The sequence below is a fragment of the Palaemon carinicauda genome, chromosome 10, assembly GCF_036898095.1.
Source record: "Palaemon carinicauda isolate YSFRI2023 chromosome 10, ASM3689809v2, whole genome shotgun sequence".
In the NCBI taxonomy this organism is placed as follows: Eukaryota; Metazoa; Arthropoda; class Malacostraca; order Decapoda; family Palaemonidae; genus Palaemon; species Palaemon carinicauda.
In genome coordinates, this window is record NC_090734.1 from 20,065,980 (window position 1) to 20,093,479 (window position 27,500).

Below are 27,500 nucleotides of genomic sequence, written 5' to 3' on the forward strand. Positions count from 1 at the left end.
AGTCCTTTACGTACATTTACCTGTATGTATACATTATCACCCACGGTATATGTTTTAGTTGGATTCGCTGTTTTATCATGATTCCTTTTCATTATGATTTGTGATTCTTCTAAATTCTTTCGAAGGATACAAAAACGACTTTTGCTTGCATTTCTACATTCCTTTAAAGGTTTTGATAAATTAGTTGTAGGCGTTAATACATGGAAAGGCGTTTTAACTGGGGTACCATACAATGCCTCGTGCGGTGACATTTTAATTGATACATGATATGAGTGATTCAGAGTATTTAGTACCGCAGGTATTGCAATATCCCAGTTGGGGTCTGATCCCCCTAGTATTAATCTTCATATGTTTAAAACCTTCCTATTTGCTCCTTCCACTAGCCCATTCGACTCTGAGTGATAGATCATGGTACTGATTTTCTTTATGCTAAGGAATTCACACAATGAGTTAAGGAAATTATTATTAAATTCTCCACCCGAGTCTGATATTATCATATGTGGAATTCCATGTTTACAAATGTAACACTCGTAAAGCTTCCTAGAAAATTCAATCGCAGTTTTAGTTTTAAGAGCTATCAGTTCTGTATATCGAGTGAAAGCATCTACAATTACTAAGAGGTGCTTATTTCCTCTTTCTGTCTCGTAAAATCCTGTTAATAAATCTAAATGCATTCTTTCAAAGGGTTGATTAGGCACAGGATAAGCCCCTAGGCTGACAGGTGTTTTCGTGTGCCCTTTGTTTTCCTGACAAGTGCGACAATTAGCTATGTGTTTTTTTATATCTGTAAGCATCGTATGCCAAAAAAACAATGATTTGGCTTTCTGTGACATTACGGAGAACCCTGGGTGTCCATGCAATGGATTTGCATGCAACCAATTTAGGACAGTGGATATAAGTGAGATTGGTACCACTACCTGGTCGTTAGTTACATGTGGTGTATTGCGGGTTTTCCTTGTCATGGATCTACACAGAATATTGTCCTTGATTATATAATTCTGCTGACTATACTTTATGTATTCCTTTTCCTTACCATTTCCTTCCAAAGCATTTATGATTTTCTCTAATTTCTGATCTTTCCTTGCTCAGTTTATAATAATTCAGCGCTCCAGCCCAGATCTTCCTGTTCAGATACAGTTTTAACAATAAGCATGGATGTTGATATATCTATTAATTCAGCTAATGGCTCCATACAAGATGACACGGGGTTGCGTGATAATGCATCAGCAATGATATTTGCTTTCCCTAGTAAATACCCAATTCTCGCACCAAAGTCTTTGATGATCATATGCCACCGAGTTCGTTTGGGGCTGTGACTAAAGCCTTTAACCCTGGATAGGTACGCTCCTCGGACACCCCTTTAAGGGTATACTCGGACGCGTACGACCCCGACTCCAAAAAAAATTCTTGAAAAATCAGTTTTTGCAGTAACCTCCTTTTTTCTTTTGCCAAAAAAAACTTCAATGAATGCTTAAAACAACTGTAAAGATAAATACTACTCATCTGCAGAAAAACTATTTATTATAAATATTTTAAAAAATTAAGTAGAAAAAAAAGACCTGACATCAAAATTCATAAAAAAAAAGTTTATACATATATACACAAATCCTTTTAGGAATTGATTCTTGAATGTTTAGGACACATCTTGATGTATTTTGGATGAAGTCAGACCCATGGAGGTGAAGATCTGAAATGAGAAAAAAAGGGTAACTTTTTTTGGCCAAAAAAATTTGTCCAAATTTCATGAATTTTTTTGGGTACCCAAATGAAATAGGAAGTGGCTAATTTTTTTAGGGAATAAACATATGTTATCCTAAAATAGAAATAAGTAAAAAAATCTTCATTATTTTGTAAATTACATTTATATCAGGGGCCATATCTAAAGGTAATTTTTTGAGTACTTAGAAATTTCGTAAAAAAAAACATATATTTAATATATAATATGATATTTATGCAGGTAAAAATATACCAAAACATCACATATTCTATAGAGAACAAGAATATATATAGATAGGGCAGCTTACGCTTCGGATATGTCCACAAAATGGCCGCCAACCACACTGACTCATACTCCCTAATCTGCCACTTGAAATGTAGGAAGGGAATGTCAATTTCAAGGTGTTATTTACTAATCTAATTATTATTGGATATGCATAAAAATTGTATGGTGGGTTGCTGGATAATTGTCGATTATTTTACGACTATAAAATTAAAATTCTGACCCAAAAAAAATTTTTTGAAGGGAAATAAAATCGAAAAAAAAATGTAAAACAATATAATATTTTAGCTAAAAAAATTTGATGATATTCAATAAAAAAAAAAGTAAACAAAATTTTCCGACAAATAAACATCTAGAGGAATCATTACTCTGTGATAGTTCCTTAGTACGTAGTAATTTTGAAAGAATTGGGAAAAAACGAAAAAATGGCAATCACCGGAAAATCGAACACATACCTATATATACGCCATATCTGGCTAAAAAAAAGATAGGCATGGGTAGCCAGATCATCTAGAAACACTTTCCAACACTATAAGAATAAAGGTTTTGCGACACTACTTGCCAATTCCTTACGGTAACATGACTAAGCGAAAAAATGCAAAACAAATAAAAAGGGGCACTCGCGGAAAAATGGCTAACATTCTAATATACGGCATTTCAGAAAAAAAAAATTCAGCCACGTGCTAGGGAAACCATCAAGGCACATTTTCCGACAAATAAACATCTAAATGAATCATTACTCTGTGATAGTTCCTTAGTACGTAGTAATTTTGAAAGAAATGGGAAAAAACGAAAAAATGGCAATCACAGGAAAATCGAACACATACCTATATATACGCCATATCTGGCTAAAAAAAAAAAAGATAGGCATGGGTAGCCAGATCATTTAGAAACACTTTCCAACACTATAAAATTATAAGTTTTGCGACACTACTTGCCAATTCCTTACGGTAACATGACTAAGCAAAAAAATGCAAAACAAATAAAAAGGGGCACTCGTGGAAAAATGGCCATTCTAATATACGGCATTTCAGAAAAAAAAAATTTCAGCCACGTGCTAGGCAAACCATCAAGGCACATTTTCCGACAAATAAACATATAAATGAATCATTACTCTGTGATAGTTCCTTAGTACGTAGTAATTTTGAAAGAAATGGGAAAAAACGAAAAAATGGCAATCACAGGAAAATCGAACACATACTTATATATACGCCATATCTGGCTAAAAAAAAATAGGCATGGGTAGCCAGATCATCTAGAAACACTTTTCAACACTATAAAATTATAAGTTTTGCGACACTACTTGCCAATTCCTTACGGTAACATGACTAAGCAAAAAAATGCAAAACAAATAAAAAGGGGCACTCGCGGAAAAATGCCCAACATTCTAATATACGGCATCTCAGATAAAAAAAAAGACATGCACGTGTTAGTCCAACCATCAAGGCACACTTTCTAACACATAAACATGAAAAAAAAATCAATAATATACGGCAATTCCTTACTACGTAGTAAATTTTTACAAATATTGAAAAAAAACAGAAATTGGCAATCGCAGTTAAATACCCTATATACCAATAACTACGTCGTATCTGACAAAAACAAAATCACGCATGGGTAGCCAGATCATCTAGAAACACTTTCCAACACTAAAAAAGCAAAAGTTTTACGACACTATTTCGCAATATCTTACGGAAAAATGACTTGGCAAAAAAATGAAAAAAAATGAAAAAGGGGTACTCGCGGTAAAATGCCCGACATTCTAATATACGGCATCTCAGATAAAAAAAAAGACATGCACGTGTTAGCCCAACCATCAAGGCACACTTTCTAACACATAAACATGAAAAAAAAATGAATAATATACGCCAATTCCTTACTACGTAGTAATTTTTACAAATATTGAAAAAAAACAGAAATTGGTAACCGCAGTTAAATACCCAATATACCAATAACTACGTCGTATCTGACAAAAACAAAGTCATGCATGGGTAGCCAGATCATCTAGACACACTTTCCAACACTAAACAAGCAAAAGTTTTACGACACTATTTGGCAATATCTTACGGAAAAATGACTTGGCAAAAAAAATGAAAAAAAATGAAAAAGGGGCACTCGCGGTAAAATGGTCCTCGTGGTGATGAACGACATTTTAACTAAAAAAAAAATCATGCACATGGTAGCCAAACAATCCACCAAGACTTTCCACAACTGATAACCTATACAAGTTGCACCATTCTACGACAATTTCATAATACGTAATAACTTTGATAATTATGCAAACTACCTTAGAAGGGTAAACTCGGTCGCGCTCGACCCCGACGCGTCTCAGAAATCGGGGAAGGAGTACAGCTACAGCAATGCACATCTGGACACTACTAGAGCGTGTAGGGGAGACACCTCCTGCAGGTCGATCACCCACAAATTCAGTCACGGGGGTGAGTCACGTGAGAAAAACCTGTTTTTTTTGACGCTCGGGGTCGCGAACGACCCACTGTACCTATCCAGGGTTAAAGAAGTCGGTTAGTGGTTTATGATCAGTAAGAACCTTAACGGGATAACCGAATATTATGAACTTAAAATGCACTAGTGAATTAACAATAGCTAGCCCTTCATTGTCTATTACTGCATACTTACTTTCGGAAGTTCTCATTTTTGAGAATAAAAAGCTATCGGAAAAACTGTTTGTCATATTGCTGAAGCAATACCCCACCTACTCCTAAGTCTGAGGCATCTGTTGCAATGAAGAATTCCTTACCGAAGTCAGGAAATTTTAAGATAGGAGAACTACACAGTTCATCTTTCAAGGTATTAAACACCTGTTGATGCTGCTCAGACCATATGAAATCTACGCCCTTCTTCGTAAGATCAGTTATGGGAGCGGCTATCATGAAATAATTGCATATAAAACGCCTGTAATATCCACTACACCCCAGAAATTGCTGTATTCCCTTGACATTAGTAGGTATCATAAAGTTACGGATAGCCGACACCTTATCGTGGACTACTTTAAGAACTTGGCTAGACACCGTAAAACCTAAATAGACTAATTCTGTCTCGAAGAATTCACACTTACTAATCTTTACCCTTAAGTTATGCTGTCTTAGTCTCTGTAGTACTAGTTCTAGTTTAAGTAAATGTTCTTCTAAGGTATTAGAAAAGATTACAAGGTCGTCCATATAGGCATGCAATATATCCCATATCAAGTCTCCAAACACTATGGTAATCATTCTAGTAAATGTTATGGGAGCACAAGGTAAACCAAAAGGCATACGCAAAAATTCATAATGTCCCCTGGCCGTGCTGAAGGCAGTGTATGGGATACTATTTTCTTCTAATGATATCTGGTGAAAACCTTTAAGTAAGTCCAAACTGGTAAAATATTTATTCTGACCTAACAAAGATAAAATATCATCAGTACATGGCACTGGGAATTGATCAGGGATCGTTTCCTGATTTAGAGTACGGAAATCTACGCAGATACGCCATGTTCGATCTTTTTTCGGTACAACTATTAATGGAAAATTATAAGGGCTGTTCGATTTCCTAATGACTCATTCTTTTAGCATTTTACCTACTTCATCATTTATTTCATTCTGGAATTTCATAGGGAGTTTGTACGAGGGTACATAGAAAATTTTCTGCTTGTCCTTTAACCATATTTGATGTTCGATAACATCTGTTTTTCCTAAGGATCCATCCATAGTGGAAAAAACTTCATGATATTCAGTTGAAAGTCCAAAAAATTTCTGCTGAATTTTCTCTTCTTGAATGTCTTTATTGATTTTATTTTTGATAGATTGCAAAAGGGATTCATCCGCAACTGATTGAGCGTGATTGATTTCAGCGACGGTAAGAATACGATGTTTATAAACTTCTACATCCAAGATATGTTGATTTTTGTGAATTAATAAAGTGGTATTTAAATGATTACAGACTTCAATATTACATTGTTGTTGTGAGCCGACTGTATAAATAGCTTATGTGACGGACAATCCGTTAGTTTTCAAAGTGTCGGAAAGGATTAATATTTCAGATCCCGGCAAAGTTTTCTTTACTCGCACTTTTATATTCGAAGTTACGTTCGGCTCGATAGATTGCGCGCAAGATGATGTTACGGGTGAACGAGAATTCTGTTGGGTCGCGTATAATATTTCTTTATTAATGAGACAAGTGATTGGTTCTTCAACGTACGTCACTGTTTTATTTGTCGTCTCCGTTTTATCCAAAACTGATTTTAAGGTATTAGAAGACTTATAGAATTTTCCTTTGATATACACGCCGTGTTTGGCAGGGGCTAAGATAATGTTTTGATTGCCCATAGATGGGTATCCTATAATTACAGCTGGATACATATCAATGTTTTGTACAACAACAAAGGTATCGGCAAATGTGCGCTTACCGACCTTGTACTGAACATGAGTTACGCCTATTACATTTAATTCATTATTTCCTATACCCGAGAGCCTTACTCCGGACTTCTCTATAGAGAAGTTCGAAAACAACAAATGATGTGTCCTCAAATCCATGATATTACGTGGACTACCAGAGTCAAAAAATAATGTAAAGGATTGGTGTTCTAAATTTACAGCATATAATGTTGGTCGTAACTCATTTTGGCTTATTATTGTGTGAATTTGTTGCAAATCTACGGGAGCCTGCACTGATTTATTTGATTCGGCTGTGTGTTTCATAGGAAAATCTATTGCCTCTCAATGATCTGATAAAATCTTAAAAGTATTATTTAATACGACTGATCTTGATACGAATGTCCCAACATCACTCTCTTCCCCATTGGAGTAAATTATGTGGTATTTGTTTTGCTCTGCACATTCTGAAAATTAGTCTAACCTTGCGAGTTCTGGCTAGACAACCCAGGATCAGAGTTATTTGAAGCACTATTTGTTTGTTTTTGATTTTCAACTGCATTGACGTTTAGATTTTTCTTCTTATTGAACTGAGGATTTTTTTTTTATTTCCATAGGGAATTGACTGTGTTTTTTAGGATTATGTTGTTGATTACGCGAGTAGCATCGACTATGTGAATGAGTTGAACTATTATGTATCGAACAGAATCGCGTTCTGCAGTTTGCGATCAAGTGACCTTGACGTTTGCAATTATAACACGTCATTCCGGCAACCTGACTATTATTAACTACGTTTACATGTTGTGGCTTAGTTTCATTTTTTGCAAAAACTTGTGTAAACAAGGGATTTAGATCAGTACACTTAGACATGTGTTTCTTTATCTGTTTATATACATCCAATTCTGTACTTTCGGGCGTTAACTTTTTATCAAAACACCGCACTAAAGCTTCTGGCAACAAAAGTGTCATGCAGATTAAATACATTAATCATAAAAAATCTTTCACGGCAATGTTATCTCTAGTAACCCAAGTGGAATTACCTAAAATATTTTGATACTCGTTTAGCCTATCGGCAATGAGAGCTGCTCTCTCTATAACATTAAGCCGAGTCATAGTGGCTTGATTAAGTGCATTTCTTAAAGTTAAAACTACATCTAAGGCTTCCTCACCGCCATAGATCACACGTAGCCTAACTTTGAAATCATCCCATGTAACTGCCTCTTGAAAGGAAACTCCCATCAGATACGTACTTGCATCCCCTTTAGAAAAGTCTAAAACTTTTAGCTTCTTGCAATTGTACAAATGGGTCTATGATATGTTTAGCATTTAAGTAAGCGTCAACGGAAGAAATCCAAGACTCGACATTCTGAGGTAAGAACCCATTGACCCAACCTTGAAAAGGAAGGATAGCTGAACGAGCACTTACTAGGGTAACTACGGGAGCGGGGATGGGGTTACTCGGTCCGGGGATGGGGTTACTTGGTACGGGATTTACAGGAGGTGTCATGTTTACTTTACTTTTTTTTTATCTCTACGATTCCTTGCAATCCTATCAATATCTCTATATGAATACAGACGTCCACTGCGTAAACGCATAAGCACTATATAATAAAGATATGTTGCAGATTATAACACAATCCCCCAAAACAATGATACTAATATAAAGATATTTCCCGAGAACTTCTGAAAGAAAACGGAATTAGCACAGAGAGAAAAAAAAATTCTAGACAAGAATTCAAAGTTAAATACAGTTTCCTTTAATGAAGGAAAAAATTAAGATTTGCAAACAACTCACCCCAGCAATAATGGACAATCGACTCGTGATAACAACACTTCACTGCCTAAAACTGAATAAATAAAGAAATGTGCTTAGCATTCAGTATATACAGGCGAAGGGCGATGACGTCATTTCCTCTCTCTCTCTCTCTCTGGTTTGCGAGAGATTAGCTGTTTGGGTGAATGTTTTCGGTTTGATATCCCGACTATTGTTGAATGTGTTTTTTCCTGGATATGATTCTTGAATGTTTAATAAACGTCGATAAAGTTGAATGCCATTCCTTCGTCTTCTTAAGATGTTGATTGAAGATCCAGTTCCTCAGTTTGTATAATATTTATAGTTGATGTTCGATGCGTTCATTTCTTCGGTAGACGTAGATACTTTATTGAAATTGTAGATACATTACTGTTGTAACTGCTAAGTATTACAGTTTAAATTGCTGGTTCTTAAAGTTGATCCGCTGCCACCAATTGTTGGTGTGGTACTGTTATAAACACACATTAGAGTTCCTTCTCATGTCTCTTCAATGTGATATGTATAGTTTAGACTTGTAGGTTACTTCTTCTGAATAAGTCTATGAATGTTAACTTTTAAAACAGTTTATTACCAGCTCCATCACAGGAGTACAAATATGTAAACACAACATTAGTACACGAAGCCATCTTGTTCCGGTGAGACACTCAACTGTTTCTCACGGGATGCTTGTATTGAATTTACTCTTCATATAAAAATGTTACATTGCAAAGGTTTAGCTTGGTCTTGACTTACACATCCTGTTTATGACTGACTTGGCGTTCTCTCAATCCTCCTAACTTCCCCATTGATCCCTTGGGTCATGGATTTTATTATGTAATTTATAATTATTACATATATATAGATAGATAATATATATATATATATATATATATATATATATATATATATATATATATATATATATATATATATATATATATATATATATATATATATATATGCATGTATCAACCAACTGATCTATCAAGAGAGAGATCAATAGAGTCCTCGCAGGTATGATTTCAGCTGGGTGGCACCAGTTCGAATCTCTGCCCAGCCAGAAGGTATTACCATGAATGAATTCCAGTCTATCTATATTCCCAAGGTAGAATTCGGTATAAAATAGCCCTTATTATTATTATTATTATTATTATTATTATTATTATTATTATTATTTGCTGAGGCAAAACCCTATATGGAAAAGCATGATACTACGAGCCCATGGGATCCAACAGGAAAATAACCAAGTGAAGAAAAGAAACGAGGAAACGGATAGAATACTGTACCTGAGTTTTCCCACAAGTAAGAGAACTCTAATCCAAGACCGTGAAAGACCAAGATACCCAGGCAATGGCACTAACCAAGACTAAAGAACAATGGGTAGATTTTGGAGTGTCCTTCTCCTAAAAGAACCGTAGCCAAAGGGTTTCAAAGTTATACAACATTTCCCTTTTAGTTAAAGTCTGCGTCCGTCAGCTATTCCTTGTTGACTATCTAAACATGAAATGGACGCACAAAGTACAGTCATAACGTGTTCGTCTATCATTTACATGGCAGCAGTTCGATCCCAGCCCAGGACCGTCAGTTTAAGCTGTTTACTGGGGAGGCCACTGCTGTGGCTGGGTGCCACAATGAGAATTTTGCTTGCCCGGCTAACGTACTGGTGATCATCTCTTCTGATGAAAATCGAACTGAAACCAAATACTTTTAACGATGTTGCTTATGGAGAACCGCCATTCGCTATTCATTAAAGCAGTCATAGGTATTCATTCCACATGCATATGAGTGGCAAGTGGAAGTTATGAAATAAACGTAGAGGACAACAAACTTATGATAATAATGAAAAAAGTCAGCATTCATACATCACCAATTCTATTCCAATCTATATCCTTCTCCATCGTTAGAAGTGACAATTTGGAAGTAGATACTTCCAAACCTCCCTCTTTCAATCGCCTCTCATCTGCATAAACAACGTCTAATGTCGAGGAGAGTTTATAGTGTACAATGCTTAACACATATCTGCTATATCAAGGACTATCATCATTTCCAGAGAGTTTACACATCCATACTTCATTAATTAAAAGCTGTACAAAATTAGCATTGAGTACACAGTTTGCATATATATACGTACATGTATACATATTTGTAGTAAAAAAAAAAAAAAAATATATATATATATATATATATATATATATATATATATATATATATATATATATATATATATATATATATATATATATATATATATATATATATATATATATATATAAACGCCGGGAAATTTCACGCAGGGAAATTTCACTTTTCCTTGCACGACTGTGAATAACTGTCTCTGGTGCAGTCATGAAAAACAGGCATTTTCATGGTAAATTCGAAATTTTTAAATTAAATTTTGGGTCACCTAATAGAACCGTATGCTTTGTCAAATCATAAGAAAATTACAAATGAGAAAGTTTCCTTCAGGGACAAAAATTATGTGGGATGCTTTATATGTTTTTTCTCTTTGTGATGAACAAAAAAAGAACGATCGGTTCGTTTTCCCGCCGCCCTGTCAAGTCAAGTGCATGGGAGAGAGAGGTGGGTCTTTCAAACAAGAGTAGTCGTAGTGAGTGGACGTGTTTGGGAAAATCTACATTGATGCCCTATAGATGGAATTATGAGGTAAGCATCACAGTATACTGAGATTTATGGTCTTAAAAGCTCAATAGAGCTGTTAATATGATGAAATATAGACACGATTGACAATATTGTGAGGGGTTGTGTGCTTGTTTTAACGCCGGCGTTCCCCCGGTAGGAACTTGCCAGCGGTCCACTAGGGGAGAGAGACGGACGGTCCTTAAAGTGGGAAAGCAAACGGTTCGGTAAGCAAAGGATATCATCAAGAGGTCTTTACAATTTAATGAGGTCGTAAGGGGTTATGCTAGATAAAACTTGTTAAAGATCGAATAACTATTTAGTGGAATTCTCTCATGACATTTGATGCCTATTGTTGCTTAGTGCATATTTCTTAAAGATTCGATATATAGCAGAACCAAGGGATTCACCAGCCTAGTGTTATGAAGTTTTGTAATCAAGTTATCATACCAGAGGTCTTTATTGGAAATGTTCCTTAAATGTGTGTAATATGAAGGAAATAGAATACAAAGGAATTACAATTACTGGAATTATAGCAATAGAGTTTTTCCAATTAAACATTGTTGATTTGAGTATAAATGATCATTTTCTTTAGATATGTTTTTTTTTATTAATTGAAGAATTGCCACTATGAATTTCTTATGTATGTTAATTTTCCAGTGACCATCGACCAGGAATAAATATGAACAGGTCGACGTGTTTCACTCCTAAACCCACTCAGAGACCACGCCACAATATATATATATATATATATATATATATATATATATATATATATATATATATATATATATATATATATATATATATATATATATATATATCACTATCGAGGGCTGAGATGAATCAATACATCTCATCTGGTTGGGTGCCCTAATTATCATTAAAATTGGTTGCTCGCTCATGATACCAACAGGGAAGTTCAGCCTACTGTGGAACAGGACACTTACATAACAGTAACTGAACCATCAATTTCATTCATCTGAATTCTTCTGTATCCTTATTAATGAGAGAGAGAGAGAGAGAGAGAGAGAGAGAGAGAGAGAGAGAGAGAGAGAGAGAGAGAGAGAGAGAGAGAGAGAGAGAGAGAGAATAATTTTCTCCTCATATCAGTAAATAGTTTAAAGATTTTTTTTACGAAATAGGTCATGTGCTACTCGACTGTGTATTGAGAAACCTTATTTATCAAGTAAGACCTATCGTGTTTTTCATTAACGTCAGGGAAAAGGCTCTATATAATAAGAGGGAAACCCCCCGCAGATAAAATGGCTATTGCAGATATTGAATCAAAATTCATTATATTGTTAACAGTAAAGAACCTTTTTTTTGGTTGATATAATACTTTTTATTTTGCATTATGAGTTTTATTCCCCCACAATACAGTCGTCTAGGAGGTGTAAAATTTCTAGTTTTTCTCCATATTCTTCTTTTTATATTTTGAGATGAAGTTCCTAGAAGCAACTCAGGATTCTTACTCTTATTTTTTGAGATGAAATTGCAAGATCCACCACCGACCAAATGGATATTCATTCAGCACCTGGGAAATAGAAATTTGTACTGCACATGTCAAAGGATGATTGATGCTGATAGAAAATGAGCCCCAATTTCGGGTGTTCATGACATCAAGCGGACAATTTATCCATCCAATGCTCTTCAGGGTCTGTGGCATTGGACGTTTGAAATTCGTTTTTGTTCTTCAAAAACTTCATTTCATGAGTTCAAATAGTCTTTATTTTTATATCAAAACGTTCAAAAAAATGTGTCACTATGCATAACAAGTGAATATTGGATTTTACAATGTACAAAGCAGCTAAAAAGATTGAGCGTTCCATTAAATGAGTAAAATCTTCAGTAGATGTGTTGCTGTACACAGCATGTAAATATTAGATTTTTCATTGCAGAAAGCTGCAAAAAATCTAGTTTTCCATTGCATAAGTAAACAAATTTCTAGGAATGATAGATTCTTTGATATACAGTACATAAATAATTTGTAGTTATAACAATTGATATATATTTTTTTTTTTAATTATGTAGTTATTTTTCACACATAAGAACAATATAAAGATTCATGTTATGAATATCACCAGTGGATAATCATCATAGTATTCTGACTTGAATTAATCAATATTAAGAAAAATGGTAATTCTCATTCATAATATTTTATCTATAATATCTTTATATCTGGAAGAACACAGGTAAAATATTAAACGAAATAAGAATTATGACAAACAGAAATCTCATCTTTCAAGTATTATTTATATTTCGTATCATCTGTTCCTTATTTGGTTACATGAAGATATTTAACCCGAATTTCGTTATCTTTATTTTGAGACCATGAAAAGGCTTATCTTCTACAGCACGTGTTTTTCACCAACCTCCAGAAAATGCTAGCGAGCGAAAATGTTGTTGCGTCACACAACGATCTCGAGGTTCGAGGAGCAAATAGGAAATTGTGTAAACGAAGCCGATCAACTGACATCATCATAACGCCTAGAAATTTCCTGACAGTTGCAGTAGTATGTGTTTTCGGAATACTACGTGAATTGAAGGATTCCACAACTACCACGGGATGAACAAAACAGATTTTTATTATCTTTTGAGGCTTGTACGACCCAAGATTGCCAAGCAAGAGCAAGTCATGCTTACAGTTTGTGCTTGGTGTTTCCCATCTAGTCGGGAAGCCAATATTTCGAGGAAACTGATCCCGGTTTCCCATTTTCGGCAGCACTGGCTCGCTGCTGTTGAAAAAAAGCCTATTGTGATTCCAGCTTAATGCTATTGCATTTTTATCTCTTGCTCTCCCCTACACTGATAATAGAAAAACCTGTTTAATCTTGCCATCGACTGTTTCACATTGTTTGAATTTTTGTGATAATGTTGCCCTGAACTGTTTGTATATAAGCTTGTTGTCTTGTTGAATAAATCTCACTTGTCTTCACCTCGCCACTCTCTTAGTACTTATCACCCACCTCGCACAGTCTCCTTGATATTTAAAGAAATGAAAAATAAAACCAGATATTCTGTTTATCCTTTACTATTATTTAACATAGGAAATCCTTATTCCCAACTTAGAGATTTAAAAAGAAAATATTCCTATAACCTTATGATCTCAAATTGTTGAAGCATCAACTATTAAGCCTATTTTACCTCCTCCCTTTACGGGTGACAAATTGAAAAAGGTTCATCTTTTGGCATTTACAACAGGTCTTTTGGCATGAGAATGCCAGTTCAATTTACTCAATGAATTTTATTGATTTTTTTTTTTACATCTATTCATTCAGAACCAAATTAACCCAAAATGTCTACTAATAATCATGTCGAACAGGAAAAACTTTTGTTTTTCCTCTACTTAATACTATACATTTATTGTTTATTAGAGGTTACTCAGTTTTTAGACAATTCAGTATTATTATTATCATTATCATTATTATTATTATTATTATTATTATTATTATTATTATTATTATTATTATTATTTTTATTATTATTATTATTATTATTATTATTATTCATTTGTGACCAAATATATTGCATTGGATTATATTGGCAAAAGTATGAAGGAAGACGAATTACTTTGTGACTATTTTCAACTGCAATTTTAGCAATCATGTAAGCGGTATCAATATTCAGGGAGCATTCCTCGACCATTTCCAAAAGTTGATATTTTAACATATTGTCTCTTGGTATTACGCCTTTTTGATGAGCCATTATTCTATTTGTGCCTTGTTATATTTCATAGGCCTGCATATCACCCCAATGATCTACCTGATCAAAACCTTTCTCCCTAATTCGTCATTCTGTTTTCATCATGTCCTAACTTTAAACATGCACTTGGTTACTTGTTCGACAAGCATCACAATATACAGAAAACAGAATATAAAATTGAGAAACTGGAGCAGATACCCTGAAGCTGGAACGAACCCTCCTGCCTGATAAAATCTGGATGAACTTCCCAACAGACGAGGAGTGGATTAGAGATTGGAAAGGAGATTCTCCTCAATAGAAGGGGACAAACAGGACTGCAGGCTTGATGAAGTGAAAAGGTCTCCCTTATTGGGAAAAGAGAAAGGTTGCATAGATGAAAGAGCGCAGGACCCCATAGTCGTGTGTTTCTGTCTTGTGATTGGTGGGAAAATGTCATTTTCCTTTTGATTGAATGTCAAGTTGGTTTTAGGGTTGTTGTAGCCTCATTGGTAACATCTCTGCCTGGTGATCGCCTGAGTGAGGTTCGAGTTTTGTTCAAACTCATTAGTTCCTTTGGTCGCTGTAGCCTTATCATACGTGTGAGCTGAGGATGAGAGGTTTTGCGGGAGCCTATTGGTCTACCTGCTGAGTAATCAGCAGCCATTACATGGCCATCCCTAGTCTTAGGTTGGGTGGAGAGGGGGCTTAGACGCTGATCATGTAATATATGGTCAGTCTCTAGGGCACTGTCCTGCTGTTAGGGTAATGCCATTGTCCCTTCCCTATGCCTTTCAAGAGCGGCCAAACAAAAAAAATTTCACTCGAACGTTCTTGAAAGCGAGGACCAAACATTGCCGTTGCAGACATGATTTTTTCCCGGTATGCTTATGCATGTCTGTTCACCGTTGTCTGTATGTGCTTGGGGATATGTATAACAATTTTTCACTCTTTTGATACTCCCAGAGTCAATTGTTTTGTGACTTTGTATTCATGAATATGTGTAAGTATATTGATATTCTAGCTAACTGTGTAATTTATTGTCGCCAACATAATGGCATGTATGTATGTATGTTTGTGTGTATGTATGTATGTGTGTGAACGTGTGTATGTTTGTGTATTTAGTAAGTCATTTTGTTTAAATAAACCCTCAATGGAGATTTAAAGGTTATTCATAAATGGCAGACAAGGGCCAGCGACAATGCATTCCGAGGAAAATGCCCTATATACTCATCAAGCCCCGTCTTCACCCAATCTAGGATCAAGAAGGGCCAGGCAATGGCTGCCCAGCATATAGACCTATAGGCTCCCCCGAAACCTATTCCCTCCTCTCCGAAGTTCACAAGGATGGTGAGGTTGTAAATACTAACAGAAACTGATGAGCTTGATCGGATCTCGAACCCAATTTATATGTGGAATGTTTGTGGGTGTGTGTGGATATGTATGAAAAAAATATTCATTTTCCTCTACCTTTTCTGAAACCTGTTTGCTCTTTTCAAAGTATTCTATCTGTTACAAGTTCTATTGTATTCAATATTAGTTTGGAAAAAAAAAACTTTCTTAGCTAGTGGTCACAATGGGAACCCTCCCCAATTTCAACAGCCTCTCAAATCACCCTTCTTGGGTACTCTAACAATATTCTATATATAAATATATATATATATATATATATATATATATATATATATATATAAATATACAAATATATATATATATATATATATATATATATATATATATATATATATATATATATTGTGTATATGTATATATATACATACATATGTCTATATATCTATATATATATATATATATATATATATATATATGTATACATATATATATATATATATATATATATATATATATATATATATATATATATCTATATATATATATATATATATATATATATATATATATATATATATGTATATATATATAGCTTACAAGAAATAATACGGTGCAATAGAATGCAAGTCATAATGGAATCCCAGAGACATTTTGTTTCATTTATGGTCATTATAAGTATATTGATATCGGTGCATTTGATAGGTTTGTAAAATTTTCTCTAGCACATGATGGCATTTGTGCATGTGGGTGTCTGCATATTTGTGTATTTAAAAATACACCTGACGTAAATAACAAATAAACTAAACAAAATCATGGAGAGCGTAAAATAATTAACGTTGAAGAGCATTATGTGAAGCCTTCTCTCATCAAGGGATGCTGCCGTCCTTGTGATCTCCCTCGCAAACACTCACAGCCTCTCTTCACTTTTCAGCTCTTGATTTCGTTTGCCTCAGGGCCCGGAAATGTAATGTATTATCCCCCGCCCAATGATCCTTCCCCCTCCCAATAACCCCCAACCCATGCCCCTGACCATTCCCGCCCTTAATTTATCAATCCTTTTCGATAATTATTTTCTTAAGCTTAAACCTCTTAACTTTTGATCAGGATGAGTTCGAAACCCGGCCTGGAAAGGAAACTTTTTTCCTTATCTCTTCTTTCGAATTTCAAAGTACACGTTAAAAAAAAAAAAGTAAAATCAATTGCATATTTAATTCCTTTTTGAAGTGTTTCTCTTTGTTTTAACGTCAAAATAATTTTCCATTGAATTTTTTTCTCCATTTAGTAACCTTAAGAAAATCCTTTGCAACCCTTTTCTTCTCATCTTTTGTCAAACAATTGTCTTACTAAACCTTCGTAAAACAATTTTTGACTCTTCCTGCGTTGAACAATTTTTGAAACCGAGCAAAGATTGTATCATGTCTTTTTTCGAGATATTTCTCTCATCTTGCTATAGACTCGATATTCCAGTAGACTTACGTCAACGTGTTTCGTAACATTTGAATTAAAATCGACAATATCTATCGAATCTCGTCTCTTCTTCTGTTCTAGAATCATAGATATGATATGACTTTCATATCTTTAGAATAAGGTCAAATGACAAAATAACTCTTTCAATAATAGACTAATTTCCTTTCCTTTACAAACTCATGTAAGTTTCTGCTTCTAATTATGGATACGCTCTCTCTCTCTCTCTCTCTCTCTCTCTCTCTCTCTCTCTCTCTCTCTCTCTCTCTCTCTCTCTTGATTGATTGATTGATTGAGTGATTGATTGATTGATTGATTGACCCTCGTCGCTGGATTTAAGAATTCGTCTTCCTTCCATTTCCAAATATCGTTAAAATCAAAATACTGTATTTGGGATAATTGATAGATATGTGCTTCCTAAGTATTTTGATATTTTATTTAACAGCTTTTCTCTGAAGAAAAAGTCAAAAAGTATTCCATAAAATCTCGTGAAAAGCAAGAACTTGCAATAGGGAATTTGATATAATTTGCAATGTCTAGTATTATTATTTATTTTCATCTGAATGTAGGACTAAATTTTATTTTGATTACAGGCAGTTATATTTTCAAATTGGATGTATTTTGTTTGTGAGTGAGTTTGTACGTGTGGAGATCTAAGCAGCTATATAAATATATATATATATATATATATATATATATATATATATATATATATATATATATATATATATATATATACATTTATATATATGTATATATAAATATATATATATATATATATATATATATATATACATTTATATATATGTATATATAAATATATATATATATATATATATATATATATATATATATATATATATATATATATATATACATATATATATGTATATATAAATATATATATATATATATATATATATATATATATATATATATATATATATATATATATATATATATATTAAAAGAAGGTTAAACATAGCTTTTGGTAAACAAAATGAGACTATGAAAAGTAAAATGCCAAATTTCTATAAAAAGAAACGTATTTAATGAGATAGTCCTATCAACATTTCCTTATGCATCAAAAAAGTGGAGCCTTCCTCGACCTTAAAACATATGCTATCTAAAACACAAAGAGCTACAGAAAGCATAATGGTGGGAATATCATTAAGAGACAGAAAAGAGCAACATGGATACGAGAGCAAACTGAAGTAGAGGATACTCTAACAACGTGTAAGAAAAGGAAATGAACCTGGCCGCGTCATATAATGAGATTGATAGATGATAAATGGAAAACAAGAATAAAAAAAATGTGTCCCTAGAGATTGTAATAGAAGTAGGGGAAGGAAGAAAAGACGATGGATCGACGAACTAAGTATTTTTTCGGGCTCGGAATAGCGCAGAAAAATCCTAAACACAAATGGAAGGACACTGAGGCCTTTGTTCTGAGGTAACGGTAGATGATGATGATGATAATATATATATATATATATATATATATATATATATATATATATATATATATAAGCATATAATATACAGGTATATACCTATAAAAGTGTGTATACCTATACACATACTGTGCATACATACATCGATATATGCGTGTTTATGGTATTCATATATACATTTACACATATACGATTGTATATATATATATATATATATATATATATATATATATATATATGTATATATATATATATATATATATATATATATATATATATATATATATATATATATATATATATATATATATATATATATATATATATATATATACATGTGTGTGTGTGCGTGAGTGTGTGTGTACAAATGTTAAAATGAGGCTGATGTTTCGATACCTGGGAATACGAGATGTTAAAATCCTGAATAATACATTTGTAATTATTAATTTCTCCCAGTAAATATGATAAAAGTTAGTCTGCTTATTTCAATTAATTATTATTATTATTATTATTATTATTATTATTATTATTATTATTATTATTATTAGCCAAGTTACAACCCTAGTTGGAAAAGCAGGATGCTATAAGTCCAATGGCTCCAACAGGGAAAAATAGCCCAGTGAGGAAAGGAAATAAGGAAATAGATAAATGATGAGAATAAATTAACAATATATCATTCTAAAAATAGTAACAGCGTCAAGAGAACCAGACTAGAAATTCTTTATTCCTCTTCATTTAGAAATAATTCTTTTTGTATGAGCCTATATTTTTCCATTTATACAATGGAACATGCTACTACAATATTCAAAATTATAGTGGCACTTGCGTATGTGTTGTATATAGATATATTTTAGTTATAAACATATCTAATAGAATTCTTATATTTATGAGAAGCCTCGTGCAAATAGGAAAATGATTCACTCTATTTCAGAAATCAAAAGTAGAAATAGAAAACCTATATGCTTGGAAAGTTTTTGGAATGTTGACTAATTGGGAAAAAGGCCTTTAATTCGATTCAATAATGATATCAATAATATTCTAATTACTATTTCTATCATCATCGTTATCCATTTATCAACAAAATTCTTCAGAACCTTGCATTTTTTCTACTATCAGTCTATTCTTCGACCAAACTTGCCTCCTTATCAACTGTCGTATACCCTGAGTTTCATACATTTCTCCTCATGCTTTTATAAAGCGCCGTTCAATTTACGTCAGTCAACAATCCTATTAGTGAACGAAGATTTTGCTGGATGATCCTGGGGTATCAAAAAGAAAGCCGCCTCACAAGGAGAAGGATGATCCGGAGATCTTCTTTCTTGAAAACAACAATACGAAATCCAGTCAGTTAGGGAAAAAGAAATTACCTTGAATAGTATGGATCAAATAATACTCTAAAAATATAATGTGTATGAAACAAGCTTTTAAGTTTTCTCCAAGTTTCTGTATAATCCAATTGGTTTTAGGGCGTTGCCTTAGTATCTTATTAACCAGTCAAAATGGAAGATTCGATTAAAGTGGAGTCATATAATCTTAGGTGCTGATTGAGTTTTCTCAGCGGCTCAGGTATACTTCTCAGAGTAGAAAGACACCGCCAAATCAAATTACTTTTCTTTAGTCGTTGGTAGTGCCATATTCTTTGTTCCACGGTCTTCCCTTGACTTTGAATAGAGCTCTCTTGCTTGAGGCACACACTTCTATTAGTTTCCTTATATTCTTTCCTCAACTGGCTATTTTCCTCATTGAAGCCCTTGGGTTTATAGCGTGCTGCTTTTCCAGCCTGGGTTTTAGCTCAGCTGATGATAATATTAATGGATAAACCACCTGATTAGCATTGCTGAAAAAAGATTATTTTCAAACTAAAGTAAGAAATGCAGAATAAGGGAAACCTCTCAAAAACTCATAACAGGAATACACAAATTAAAGATATACGCACATTCAAAATGAGTACTGTATTTCTGGAATAGAAAAACGTCTTTTCTTGGCATACACAAAAAATGAATATTTACATATTGACACAAATATCTGAAGAAAGTAAATATAAGCAAGTCAGAAATACCTGAGTGAATCAAGAAATCTCAAATCTTATTTGCCTGAACAATTCCAATGCATAAAATGGAAATGTCTTTATGTGAAGAATTCATATTGATTTACCAGCATTATCCTGTTTGCGCCTTTCTCTGAATTTCCTTTCTTTAGGCCTTTCATCATCTCGTCCACTGGGCATGGAATTTCATGGAACGAAAAGCAACAGCAATGGACCTCAGAATAAAAAAAAAAAAAAAAACATCAGGGATTATTACATGAACATTTTGCTGCGGATTCATTTAATTTATTCAGTAATATATGTATTTATCCATTATTAAAATCATCGTAATTATCACCGTTATTAACATTATTATTAATTGCATACCAACAGTAGGGGGAGCAAGACGCATAGAGTAAGTTCTATAACTTTAGTAATTTTCTATATTAAAAATCTTAGAACTTACTGGTGTTATGCAATAGTGATAAAAAAAATGGAGTACTTGACTACAATTGCATGAAATACGCCACTAAAGCAGCAATTATTTTTAATAAAACCTTCATAACAGAGGGTCTACTACCGAATTATTATTATTATTATTATTATTATTATTATTATTATTATTATTATTGTTGTTGTGATTTTCACCAGTTTATTAAATCTGCCCGATGTACTGGGCGGATCGCAAGGCCTTGAAGAGGCGAGATTCCCAAAACCTTCCAGGAGTTAATTAAAATACGGCGACAAAATTTACAATTATATTATAAAAATAAACTCTGATACAAGCCAAACAACATTCTTGGGCATTCACACGACTTAATGAAAAACAAGGCTGACTCTTGGTAATGTAACACGTGCTCTTCAAGCACAAAGTCCACACCGGACTCATTAACAAACTGAAAATAGTGACAATTCGAATTCAATACTCAACGAATCACACACCAAATATCCCTACTCTTATTTAACTCAGGATTCAGATCCCCAATCACAAGGATCTCGACATTAAACTGCGATATAAAAACTACATGTCTTGCACACAAACTTATACTACAACCAACCTGGTACACGAGGTAGAGAGAAGAGACTAACTAATAAATGACTTATCTTTAGGGGGGACGATGAAGCAAAGAGGCCGAGTGAGGGTCGCCAGCTTCGAAGAAAACTTCGTTTTCCCGAGTTAACTAAAGTTTCCTTAGCAAAGTGGAGGGAATTCTTAGTTTATTTATTTGCAAGGGGTTTGACAATGCCTTTTCATTTGCTACAAGATCGTAAAACAGTTAAGGCTTTTCTTTAAATACAAGGGAAGGCTTAAGGCTTCGGCTGAGGGCCAGAATTTGTCCATATCCAATGACTTGGAAAGTCATTGACACTAAACACATACATAAGACATTTTTGTCATGTTGCCTCAATTTTACGTTAGATTCATCATTGATATATCATAAACAGTCAATTTCCATAACACTCGCTCCTTCCCCACCAGGTGGTTAAGATTTAGGTCCCAATACAGTCGTGTATCAAACCCCAGTCTTTCGCCCGCGAGATCCCCCAGCCTTCCCTTATTTGACGAAACGTTCTGATGTCAAATGGCGGGACTTTCGAATGGCCAGTTCGAAAATTCCCGACATCCTCCACACCCGAAATAAGGTGCGTCAAAACGTCAGTAAATCAGGCAAGACTGGACTGGGGGGGGGGGGGGGGAAATAACCACTCCTTAACTCTGTTCGGCTCGTTGCGTAGCGCTCCGCAACGACTCTAACACCAGACACAATGTTCATAAACAACAATGTTACCCCGGGACAATTTGTACCCAGATAGTAAATGCAATCATGTAAATGTAAAGGCAATTTATGCAATGGGCCTAGAAATCAGTTATCATATACATATATACGAACAGAAAGAAAAAAATGCATTCACATAGAGAATATAATTATGAAAAATTGGAAAAGCAATTAGGCAATAGGCCTAAAATATTCACTTTCGGCATATATGTATACAACAGAGAAAAAGTATTCATACACAGAATATAATCATGCATTTTACATCAGAAGGCAACCTGCCCTCTTACATTAATTAAATTACTATTCACAATGCCACATGTGGGCTACCACCTTAGGGGAACAAGAGGGAGGGGCCTGGCTCTGTACAACGCTCCTTTCGTAAGTACGAGAGACTATCCCGTCCCCGTTCCCCACACCTACGCACTTCCAATCTCCGTGGATTAATGCCACTTACAAACGTTCTCACTTCACCCTCCCTACCTACCAGGGAGACACTCCCTCTCTCACTTACTGTTTTGCAGCTACATTTCATAGACTGTCACCCTTTAGCAGACGATCCATCATTTCTCGTTGCTTCGCAACCGCCCTTCTCAATGGGCGTGCAGAACGTTTTTCAACTCTCGTCTGCTTCGATTCCTTTGAACCTTCATTGTTCGCACTGAACGTATTGTTCTCGTCATTAGTGTCACTGTCGAAGGTCTCTGTGGCCAGTTGTTGGGATGTCGCAGCCGGAGCCATTTCCTGGTTGTCCCCAGACGTCTCCACGATCCCTGGCATTCCGTCTGTCGAACTGTACACACCCTCTTTTCCATCGTCGTCGTCTCCGTCTCCATCATCCTCCACAGAGGGGGTAATTTCCAGGGGAACCAGATGGCTAACAGCTCGCTGTGACTCGACACCCTCAAACAACACTTTGGCCGAACGTACGACGCCGTCGTTGTCCGGATACATTTCTACAACACGTCCAAGGGGCCACGTAGCTCTTCTTTGATGTTCCTGTCTTACCAACACGACGTCTCCAGGGTGCAGCTTGGAGGGTTCCCCGGACTGACAGTCGTGTCGGGCTCTCAGGGCACTCAAATATTCCTTTCTCCACCTCTCTCTGAATGCCTTTAAAGAGTCTGTTAGTATCAAATAACGATCACGTTGCCTCCGGGAGATGAAGGTCGTGTTGAGGTGCTCGTCCGGTAAGAGCGGTGCCATGAGGAGGACTGGGTGTCCTCTTAATAAATGGGAAGGGGTGAGGACTTCATCTTCGCATCCGTCGCCGCTGTACATAAGCGGGCGATTATTCACTACGGCTTCTGCTTCTTTCACCAGTGTCAATACGTGGGTGTTCGGTAGATACTTTTGGCCGAGGGCTATTCGGAGGGTTCGCTTCGTCACCCCTATCAGCCGCTCGAAGAATCCACCCTTCCAAGGAGCTCTGGGCGTCTGAAACCTCCATTGTATTCCCGTTCTCCTCAGGAACTGCCGAACCTCATCTTCTTCGTAGAGTCCCTGCAGGAGGTGGCTAGCAGTTTTGAACGTCTGGTGATTATCAGAGGTGATGTATTGGGGGGCGCCATGCGTTGCACAGAATCGCCTTAAGGCCAAGACGAATTCTTCCGCCTCCAAGGAGGGACAGAAGTCGAGATGCACGGCCCTACTGGCCATGTACGTTACAATCAGGATGTACCCTGGCTGAGTTTCAGTTTGTATGGCTGCTGTGTGGTCCACTCCAACTGCTGTAAACGGTCGCTCGAGGGTCGTTCTTTCCTTCAGTAGGGGGGTGGCTGTTTCGACGAAGACTGGAAGGCGCGCCAACACTCCATACATTCTTTTACCACCCGCTTGGCAATAGAACGTAGACCCGCCACCCAACATTTCTGTCGAAAGATACCCATTAGTGTATTCACACCACAATGTAAATGCAAACGGTGTAAATATTTTAAATAAACCCTAACTAAACGCCCTTTGGCTGGCAAGAGAATTAAGTGATTAATTTCTTCTAACTTGGACACTCGTCCGCTAGTACAAATGAGTCTATCTTTCATTACTTAATTCAACTGTCTTACTAAATTGACAACTTCACGAGGGGGTCTGACTCCGCCCTCCAAGTAAGCATAAACTGAAGGCAAAATAATGTTTCTGCTCTACCAGAACAACTATACTGAACGGATTCCGTTGTATTTTTGCAAACTTTAAAATTAGTCTGACTACTCTCAACAAGAATTGGAATCCTACTTCTCTTTTCAGGATTTCCCAAATCTCGCCTGGGGGGGTAGGACACATCTCCTCCCTTAACTCCTGTACCACCGCTACTACGTGAGTTTGATGTAGCGGATCTTCCTCCTTGCAAGGAACAAGCTTTCCCGTGGTCCTGAGAAATTCTGGACCGTTCCTCCACTGGGAGTTAACTAGCAGCTGTCGAGTAGTTGCACCTCTGGATAGGATATCGGCAGGGTTCTGATGACTAGGGACATGGTTCAGACTGAAGCTACAAACCTGCTGAATAAAAACAATCTCCGCCACTCTGTTAGAAACAAACACATTTTTATGACACCTGGCATCGGGAGATGCTACCCATGCCAACGTTACCTTGCTGTCAGTCCACATTACTATTTCTCGTGGCTCTACCAGTTCCTTGAGAGTTCTTGCTAATCTGCTGCCTAGCAACAAGGCCAGCAGCTCTAGCTTGGGGATCGTCAATTTGCTCATCCCTTTCGGAGTGATCCTCATTTTACTTGTTATTAGGCTTACCCGATTGCAATCGTCCCTGGTATATGCCCCTGCTCCGTATGCCTTACTGCTGGCATCGGTGAACACATGTATTTCTAAACCCTTTTTACCTATCGATCTTTGAAAGGTGATGTCGCTCACCGCTTTCAAATCATTCAACAATTCACTTGCCTCTTTAGCCTTTTCTCCTTCTAACACGTCATCCCAACCTACATTATCCTCCCATAGTTGTTGGAGGAAAAGTTTTCCCTTTACAAATAATGGGCTGATCAAACCTATTGGATCGTAAATCGAGACCAACAGGGAAAGTACCCTACGCTTCGTAGGCACCCATCCCTCTCCCAATTCACTAATCCCCTTACTTGCCTTCACACACAATCTGTCCACGTCCCGGGCCCATCGCAGCCCGAACACGTTCACACTCACAGGCTCACTCCACTGTCTCTCGCTATCGAAGGCCAAGTGATTGCGTTCCCACCCTTCCAAAGGCATACCCGCCCCCTTTAAGATGTTATTAACAGACTCATGCTCTTGCCTCATGTGTTCTAAATCCTGAAATGTGGCCAGATAGTTATCGACATAAAAAGATTTTACTAAATCTGGTTGGCCTTCCTCTTTAAAATGACAATTTAATATCTGTTGTAGCAAAAATGGACTAGCTGTGATGCCGAAAACCACGACTCTAAAGGCGAAGGTAAGCGCTCGACCTGCTGCCTCGCGCCACAGAAATCGTGTGTATTTGGCATCACGAGGATTTAATAAAACACGATGGAATGCTTTACTTATGTCTGCTAACATGGCATATCGGTTCAACCTAAACCTTATGATTAAACTATATGCTAACTCTACCAAATTGGGTCCAGGTAAGAGACATTCATTTAATGACTTACAACCCTTTGACTTTGCTGAGGCATTGAACACGATTCTAAGGGGGGTGGTACGGCTGTCTTTCCTGACTCCAAAGTGTGGCATGTAATAACCTTCCACTATGGGATCTTTCACCTCAGATATAAAACCTGCTTCGATATATTTGTCTATCACTCCCTGACATTGTTCAAAATATTTACTATCCTTTCTGAATTTGGTCTGCAACGACTCTAACTGCGCCACAGCGTTACGATAATTTGTTTCTGGCCTAGCATCCGACCCGAATGGTAGGCTAACCTGATATCCCTCAGGTTTTTTCACAACGCTTTGCGATACCTTTCGCATGGCCTCGGCCTCGCGAACAGTGTATTGCTCAGATGGGGCGATGCCAACACGGTCTAAACGCCACCACTCATCTACATCACACAGATATGGCTCGTTTGTGATTCTGCACACTCTCAACGTTCTCACCTGCTCAATCCTCTCCCCTTACAGTAGCCACTGCGGCACCTTCCCATATGGCGACATGCCATCATGCGTCAGGAAGAGATTGATCCCATCCACTCTCTCCACGCCTATTACAAAATAACTAAAGTAGTCAGCCCCTACTAATACGTGGACATTTTCAACACATCCGACTTGTTGGCTGGATCGGCTAACGTGACTCCCTTGGTCAACAGATGCTGTCTGACTTTACCATAACCAGCGTTATGTATCGGGACGTCTACGCTCTCATGTGCTACTAGTTTCATACGTACGATTCTTTTGCCCATTTCAACTCTGCAACTTACTACATCGTATTGTCCGCTTATTTCCTCGGAACCAAACGGAGCTATATTTAAGGATACTCGTTCTACCACTGGTAGGCCTAATTGACGGGCAACTTTTGCTTAGATGAAGCTCCTCTGTCTTCCTGAGTCGAGGAATAGGCGGACTCGCTTACTACCTTGCTTTTGTTGGATATCTGCCATGGCTGTTGGCAAGATAGTGCATGGGAGGTCCACATCGACCTCTGCGCGATCTTTGCGCTTGTGCATGGTTTAGCCTCTAATTTAGTCTTGGGTGGTCGGGGGGAAGTTTCGGGCTGCTGAGGCGTCGCATTCACTACGGGGCGGGACGTCGTTGTTTGACTACTACTATGACTAGGGATCGATTGCGGTTGTATACCCGCATCGCAAATTGCAGTGTGGTGCTTAGCATTACAGTTTCTACAGGAATTTGAGACGGGACATTTATCGCTACGATGACCTGATTTCGTACAATTAAAACAAAGACCCCTTTTCAGCAAAATGCGACGTCTGGCAGCTACGTCAGTCACTAGGCGACATCCGTGAGACGGGTGCCGTTCGCTACAAAATGGG

The 27,500-nt window shown here is 36.2% G+C and overlaps 1 protein-coding gene across 1 annotated transcript in view; it reads right to left on the reverse strand.

The window, feature by feature from the left end:
- Positions 1-24,369, reverse strand: part of LOC137647877 (uncharacterized) — a 32,981-nt gene extending 8,612 nt beyond the window's left edge. Inside the window, exon 1 of the mRNA XM_068380831.1 lies at positions 23,900-24,369. Within this exon, the coding sequence (XP_068236932.1) occupies positions 23,900-24,369 (470 nt within the window). The remainder of the gene's footprint in view (positions 1-23,899) is intronic.
- Positions 24,370-27,500: the final 3,131 nt, after the last annotated feature.